The sequence below is a fragment of the Impatiens glandulifera genome, chromosome 1, assembly GCF_907164915.1.
Source record: "Impatiens glandulifera chromosome 1, dImpGla2.1, whole genome shotgun sequence".
Classification (NCBI taxonomy): domain Eukaryota; kingdom Viridiplantae; phylum Streptophyta; class Magnoliopsida; order Ericales; family Balsaminaceae; genus Impatiens; species Impatiens glandulifera.
In genome coordinates, this window is record NC_061862.1 from 25,578,394 (window position 1) to 25,587,091 (window position 8,698).

The 8,698-nt window shown below is 30.6% G+C and overlaps 1 protein-coding gene across 1 annotated transcript; it reads left to right on the plus strand.

Annotated features, from left to right (window-relative positions):
• Window positions 1–1,218: 1,218 nt before the first annotated feature.
• On the plus strand, window positions 1,219–2,124 carry LOC124921662 (YDG domain-containing protein At5g47160-like). Its single transcript, XM_047462350.1, has one exon. The coding sequence runs from the start codon at window positions 1,219–1,221 to the stop codon at window positions 2,122–2,124; it is 906 nt and encodes a 301-aa protein (XP_047318306.1).
• The last annotated feature ends 6,574 nt before the right edge of the window (window positions 2,125–8,698 follow it).

Here is an 8,698-nt window from a genome sequence, read left to right on the forward strand (position 1 = left end):
AAATGCCTCTTTTTTCGTCCTTCAACTTACATTAAATATTTTAATTAATCCAAAGACTTCATTTTAAATCATTTTAATCCTCAAACTCTTATTAATATATTTTTCCTAAATGAGAGTTAGCATGACACTCATGACCAGTTTAAATTTAAAGCGTTTTTAGATCAAACTCTTATGAATATTTAAATTAATCAATTAATAAATTTAACATTTTATATTTAGAAATAATTATGTTAGGCATATGTACTTAGATTATTATGACTTGAAATTATCAATAAAGTTAATTTAAAAAAATAATTTTCTAAATGACAATTAAGAATGCATCATTTAAGTATAAAAAGTATGTATTTTGAATTTACTATTGTTCTAATTCCTTTTAAGCTAAAAAGTTCATTAACTTAGCATTTGGATTAAATTATAAAGAAACTAAAACTTGAAGGGCAATATTAAACTTAAGTTGAGCTGAGACTATTCTGACAGTTACTGCACCCGCTTTATTATATAGTCTACTAAAAAATAAAGTGTCATTTCTTCCATAATCATCAGGCCTATGATCTCTCTCTCTCTCTCTCTTCGTCCATTGGTGGCTGCTGCCCGAGCTTCTGAGGAGAATCCGTTCGTCGGCGTTCCTTATCGCCGGCACGTTTCAGGTTAGCCACGAACTTAGTTTAGTTTATTCTGTTTTGATTTGAACTAATGCCGCGTCTATAACCACTAATACTATTAGAAAGATGTATATTCTTCGCTGTACGGTATAGATGGAAAGAGATGAAGTTAATGACCTTATTCTCTCTGTTTCTCTCTTTCATTAGATTGTTTTTGGACTGCAAATGTGCTTGAGAAGAATCCGTTCATTTGATTCCTTCAACTTCCGGCGAGTTTCAGGTTAGTCATGAACTTATGCTTTATAACTGTTGATTAAACATTTGGTTGAGCATAGATAAGTTAATGACCTTACTCTCTCTGTTTCACTTTTTCATTAGGTTGTTTTTGGATTGCAATTGTGCTTGAGAAGAGTCCGTTCATTTGATTCCTTCAACTTCCGGCGAGTTTGAGGTTAGTCATGAACTTTTGCTTTATAGTTGTTGATTGAACATTTGGTGGATCTGTGAAAATGAAAGAGATAGAGTTTCGAATTAGGAAAACTAGGATAGGAAACAAATCGTTTTGAAATCGCGAGTTAACTCAAGGCGTTTTTTATCTTCTTCATGTAGTGTCATTATGAAGCCTATAGGTTTTACTCAAAACAAGGATTCAAACAGTGCTAAAACAAGGAATAACATGTATGTGCAAAGACCAGTTGCAGTCAATAGACCTAAATATCTTGGAATAAATAAACATGAATATTTGGCATGTTTAAAGAAGCAAATATCCAATGGCTCCAAGCTGAATGAGAAGACGAAGATCGGTTCGGGCGAAGTGTTGAAATCTGAATTCTACTTGAGCAGGAGTACAAAACAGAAAACAGAGGTTCCAAAGAAGAAGGAAAGTTATAGTATGACTGGTGATATATTGCAGAAGAAGTTGAGGATCTTTAAAATCATTTACGACGATATGGTGAATCAAGGTAAAAGTTCTACGAGGAATTATTGGCAGATTAGATCCAGAGCTGCAAAAGATGTAGAAAAGAAATTTGGGAGGTGTTCCCCAAAAGTTGGTGCTATTCCAGGTGTAAAAATAGGCGACAAGTTCAATTTTAGGGTTGAACTTGCCCTTGTAGGACTTCACATGCCACCACGATCAGGCATAGACACCAATTTTAGTGTTTCCTCATCAAATCCTAATGAACATAGGGTTTGTACCTCTATAGTTGTCTCTGATAGATTTTACGAGAATGACATGAAAAACCCGGATTATCTTATATATTCTGGACATGGAGGAATAGGAATGAGAACAAGAACAGGAACAGGAACGAAGGTAGGTGAGGATCAAAAGCTAGTTGGTGGGAACTTAGCTTTGATGAATAGTAAAAGGCGTAAAAATGAAGTGAGGGTGATTCGAACTAGAAAGGAAAATGGAAGACTGGTTTATGTCTATGATGGATTATATGTAGTTGAGACTTCTTATAAAGTTAGAGGGAGTTCTGGGAATCTAATTTTCAAATTTGGATTGAAAAGGATCCACTGAGAAACTACTTTCAAATGTCAAATGAATTTCATGTTTAACTTGGGGTATAGAGTTGTAAGCTTTTTCTTAAAGCTTTGGTTATGAGGTATCTAGTATGTAAGAACTCAATATGTGAGGTCTCTAGACTTGATTCTTGAGAACATTGGTGCTTGTTAATTTTCAGTTTTTTCTTTTTTCATATGTTTAGTTTTGTTTGTGCTTAATTACTCATGGAATATTTTCAAAGAAAAATTGTACATAATAACTCAATGCTTCTAGTTTGGATGCGATTATGGTTGCGAGAGGAATTTGCTACCTAGTTATTTAATGAAGGTCTAATTACTATTTAAGGTTTTGGCCTCTAACTTGGAAAAAAAAATACTAAATAGCCTAGAGTCCACAAGTTGCTTAAATTACTCTACTTTTCAACTAACTTTAGCATAAGTTTGACGAGCGATGACAATGAGTACCCTCGTGAACGGATCTATGTAGCGGTTTGGGTGGGCTGAAACATACTCTGACGGGTGGGCTGAAACATACTCTGAATTTTCTTTTACGGTTAAAGTGTGAAATTGCTTCATAATTTTTTAAAAAATTCAATAGAATTCAATATTTTGTTTATTTAATTATTAAAAAAACGATAAACTTACCTTATTATCCGTTTTATTTAAAATTTTCTTGTTTTTTATTTTAACTCACCATAATTTTTTTTTAAGTCCTCCAACATCAAATCTTGGGACCGTCCCGGGTGTACCCTTCAGGTAGTGAAATACTTATCAATAAACTCGATTTTTATTTTATTAGCCGATCCTGAACCCGACGATTATATGAAATCCTCGATTCAACGGGTATCCAATCCCGTATGTGTGAAATTATATTTATTATTTTTCATTATATTAAATATTAAAAAAATATTATATTTTAATTAACACATTTAAATTAAAATCATAAAAAATTATTATAAATTAAATTTAATATTAATAAAAAAATATTAATAAATATTTATCCATAATACATAATATAAATTCATATTTAATCGAAAACATAATACTTAATTAAACACAAATTCAAAATATTTAAAAATAATCCAAGCTATAAAAGACATCCTTCTTGAATAGTCGTATAGATGTCAATTTTGTTACGCCTAAAATAAAAGAAGAATAAAACTACCCAATAGAGATAGAAGATTAAGTTAATAAATATATTATTTTATTAAAAATTAAAAAAATATATTATTTTATTAAATACACAAATAAAAATATTATTTACTAGTATAATTATGTTATAAAGGTTGAAAAACATAACTTTTTGTTATTAAAGATTTGAGTTAAAACAAAAATTAGACAATGTTGAAAAGTTAAAATAAGATTGCAGAAGATAAACAAGAAGATAAACAAAAATACGAATAAGAATTAGTATGGTGGATAAAAATACAGTTTAATTATGAGTATTAATTATTTTGAAATTATTAATATTATTTTGTAATTAAACTTAGTATTAATATCTTAATTTAATTTTTTATTATATTTTATTTAATTAAAAATATAAAATATTATTATTTTTATATCATAATTATTTAAAATATATAACTGATTTAAGTGTATAATAATTTAATAAAATATAAACCTCTAATATATTATTATACTAATTACATTTAAAAGATATTTATAACAAAAAAAAAAAAAGTTAAATATTCAAAAATATAATAATTATAAATAAAAAACTATCTATCAAATATAAATATTATATTACAAAATATTTTAAATTATTATATGTTAATAGTGCATAGACACATTTAAATTAAATATAACTTTTTATTTAATAACATATATTATAACATGTCATAGTTTTTTTTAATAACAATTTTAATTAAAATATATATTTTATATTTATTTTTTCTAATACTTTTTAAATACTTTTTTTATATAACTTTTTTATTTTATTTGTAAGTTTTTTTTTTATATTTTAATTGATTTAGTATAATTTTATTATTAATATATAATATTTAAAATTAATTATATAATAATGATTATAGTATTATTATTTATTGTAATAATAATAATAATTATTAAAAATTTATTTTATTAATTATATTTATTTTAAATAATTCTTTAATATTTTTTAAATAATTAAAATAATTTATTTTAATAAATAAATTAAAAAAATTTATTATTATTTTAATTATTATAGAACATGTAATATAATTATAAAAAAATATCTATAATATTATAATTATAATTATAATTACGAGACAAGAAAATTAGAGATTGAACATAATGAGAGAAAGATTTAAGGTGTACGATGTCAGCTATCCTTCTAAAGGTTATACTAAAGTAATTGATAATAAGGTATGTCGTCTTAATAAAAGTTTGTATAGACTAAAAAAAGTTTTACGACGGTGGAACTTGGAATTATCAAAATAACTTATCAAGTATGGTTTTATTCATTTTATTCATGATAATTGTCTTTTTATACTTAAAATTGAAAAATCAATTACTATTTTAATTGTTTAGGTTGACTACATACTTATGGTTGGAGATAGCATAAAAAAAATCAATTCTGTTAACAAAAAAAATCTTAATACAAATTTTCAATCAATTTTTTTTTTTTTTTTTTTTTTTTTTTTTTTTTTTTTTTTTTTGTAAAAACTAGTTATTTTTTAGGTGAGCTATAATACATTTATGAGAGAAAAATTTATAAAATATAAATAATCAAATTTATAAAAAATAATAATTTAAATTATATATCAAAATATAAATAATCAAATTTATAAAAATAATAATTTAAAATATAAATAATTTAGTTCATACAAATAAAAATTTAAATAATGAAATTTATAAAAATAAAAATTTAAAATATATATATATATATATATATATATATATATATATATATATATATATATATATATATATATATATATATATATATATATATATATGGAGTGATAGAGAAGAAATTTGAGAAAGAAAATTTGAGAAAGGAAATTTGAGAAAAAATGACGTGACACAATAGAAAATGCAGGAAAGGATAATCAAAAAGGCAAAGTTGGTATACAATAAGTTCTGGGTAGTAGTAACAATATTGGGATGATGATTAATGAGTATTTATCGGTTGGGTCCGAGTCTGAAGGGTCTGGGTCAGCAGGTTAGCAGGTTTTAGGTTGGCAGATTCTGGGTTGGTATCCACCAAAGTAGTTAAGTTTAGGTCGATTGTTTCTGGTTCAACAAGCCCTTGTGGTGTGAATTCTGAGTTGGTCAGAAGTTGTAGCACAACGGTTGAAAGAAGACAAATTGAAGTTCATATCTAGATTGTTAGAATTTCTGTAGACGGTTGTGAGCACATTGTTGTGAGATTATTAGACATAAAAACTTGTGACTCAAACAATCTCAAATGGCAGTCTTATCAAAATGTGCAGTCTTTTAACAATATGGGAAATTTTAAGCATGAATGTAATGGAAATGTGAATGCTAGTTGTGACTCAATCTCTCCAACATCTCATGAGTCTAACCATTCTGTTGTTATTGAAGATAGCCAAGACAACGATGCTTATGACTATTCTGATGACGAAGACAACATTGGATGTGAGCTTGGATTGGCTAGGCAGCAAGCTAGCCATGAGAAAACTGAAATGCAGAAATCTAACCCGTATATCCATTCATGAATATTATGACATGGAATATACGTGAGCTCAATGACCCCATCAAAAGAAAGGAAATTAGAAGGGTCATTGACGAGCAAAAACTGACCGTTATCAAAATTCTTGAGACAAAGGTGATGAATCAAAATGTGGACATAATTAAGAACCTTTGTATGGGCAGCATCTGAGACTTGGTGCATAATTCAAATAATAGAACTGGTAGGATATGGGTCGCATGGGACACGAATGTGGTTGATGTCAAGATGCTTCACTCTAACGATCAAGTAGTCATAGTTAAAGTAAAAAGCAACATTGACGATAATCTCATCCGTTTGGCAATTCTTTATGGTAGTAATTCGGGCTTAGATATAAGGCTGTTGTGGAGTTATTTGAAAGCCAGAATTGATGATAAGGACCCTTGGGCTATTTTGGGAGATTTTAATGTTACAAGGGTCGAGAATGAGAGGAACCCGGGATCTGAGTTTTACTCAAGACATGATTAATTCAACGAATGTATTAGAGAGATTAGATGTGCTGAACCAACCAATTCTGGTAATTTCTTTACTTGGTCTTCGACGAGGGGTGACGAGCAAATAAAAAAAAGTAGAATCGATAGGGGCCTTATTATCGTAGAGTGGGCAGCTAGGTATCCGAGAAGTCATTTCATGTCTTAAATCCGGGGATTTTTGACCATTGTCCGATCAAGCTCTTTTGGGAGAAAGAAAAGAAAGTGAGACGGTTGTTTCAAGTTCTTCAATTTTCGGATGGAGAATGACAACTTCAAGAGTATTCTAAGCGAGATTTGGGATAAGCAAGTTGATGATACCAACATGTTTCGGATTTCGGAAAAATTGAGACTCCTCAAAATTCAGCTCGTTAAATTTGATAGGAGAAATTTCAGTAACATCTCTAAAAGGGTGACGCCTGCGAGAGTTAATTTAGAGGATATTCAAGGACGTTTAATTGTAAATAATGTTGATTATCATCTTCGGGAAGAGGAAAAGATAGCCCTTACCTTGTTTAGGAAACTCAGTTCAATGGAAGAGAGCTTTGCAAAATAGAAGTCGAGGCAGAACTGGATCTCCCTTGGGGACAAGAATACAACTTTCTTTTATCGTAAGTGCATTTCTAGAAATCTTCGAAGAAACGTCCACAGACTTAGGAAAAATAACGGGGAATTCACTTAGGGGCATGATTAGATTCATGCGTTGGCTATCCAATTCTACCGGGGTCTTATGGAACGAAAACCGAGCAGCAACATAGTCATCTCAACACGCTCTACCAGATCGTCGACAAGAGGATATTGGCTGATGATAGCCGGGGTCTTATTGATGTAGTCACAAGGGCGGATGTTAAGAGGGCTTTGTTCAACATTAACGGAAACAAGAGTCCCGGCCCGGATGGCTTTAGTGCATAATTTTTCAAGGAAAATTGGGACGTTGTTGGGCATGATGTTATTGAGGGGGTGTTAAGATTTTTTAGGAATAGGAGAATGCTTAAACAATGGAATGTCACTGTCTTAAACATTATTCATAAAAGTTTTGTGCCAGAAAAAATAAAAGTTTTAGACCCATCTCGTGTTGTAACGTTGTTTATAAGATTATCTAAAAAATTCTTGCTAAGCATTTTCAAATTGTGATTTCTAAAATTGTGAGTCTAGGCCAATCAGCTTTCATCCCTGGTAGGTCAATATCGCATAACATTCTCCTAATGCAAAATATTCTTAAGGGTTATGGGAGAAAGAACATTTCACTAAGGGTTGCGTTTAAGATTGATATTCGTAAGGCTTTTAATTCTGTCAAATGGGGGACTATCCACGTTGTTCTTGTTGTTTCTGGTTTCCCTAGCATATATATTGATTGGATTATGCAATGTATCACTATCTCTTGTTTTGTAGTTTGCGTCAATGCTGTACACGGTGGCTAATTTAAGGGCGAAAACAGAGTAAGGCAGGGAGACTCTATCTCTTCTTTTATCTTCGTATTAATCATGGAGGTATTTGAGAGTGTCTTAACGACATTCCGAAAGAACCGTCATTACAGATTTCACCCTTTATGCGAGGAGGAGATGATTACACATTTATGTTTTGCAGATGACCTGTTTTTACTTGCGCACGCTGCTGTTGATACCATTAATACTATTGAAGATGCACTCAATTTCTTTTATGATATTACATGTTTAATGATTAACGAGGATAAGAGTTCGACATTTTACGGTGGTGTGGATGATTAAACAAAGGCACAAATTCAAAGCATTATGGGCATTAGCGAAGGTTCATTTTCGGTTCGATATTTGGGGATTCCACTCACGGCTAGACCGATTTTGATTATACACTTTAGACCGCTCATTGAAAAAGTTAAAAACGTTATCATGGGATGGGTGATGAAGAAGCTTTCCTATGTGCGTAGAATTGAATTGGTGGACAATGTTGTTACAGATTTGATTGGCTATTGGTCTCAGCAGATTGTTCTCCCGAAGAAGGTTATGAAAGAGATCGACACCTTGATGCGTAATTTTATATGGGGCAGCCAAGAACGCGGAGGTAAGAAGGTTAAATGGGTTGATGTTTGTAAGCAAAAAGACGAAGGTGACATTAGTTTGAGGAGTTGCATTGAGTGAAACCGAGCAGTTACTTATAAACATCTTTGGGCGATACAAGAGAAACATGAATCATTGTGGGTCAAGTGGGTTCACTCGAGATTCATGAAGAGAGAACTAAGTTTTTGGACAAGCAAAGTGAAGGATGAAATGACATGGTCCCTTAAGAAGATTTTGAAATTAAAAAACAGTGTTGCATCGATCTTTGACATTCGACTTAGGGACGGACGTGATACTCTTTTTTGGCACGACCCGTGGTTTGAGAGCCGACCACTTATTGATAGGGAGGAGTTCTGAGGTATGAGGATAAGGAAATACCGTGCGACTGCCACCGTTTATGATATTCTGATACACTCT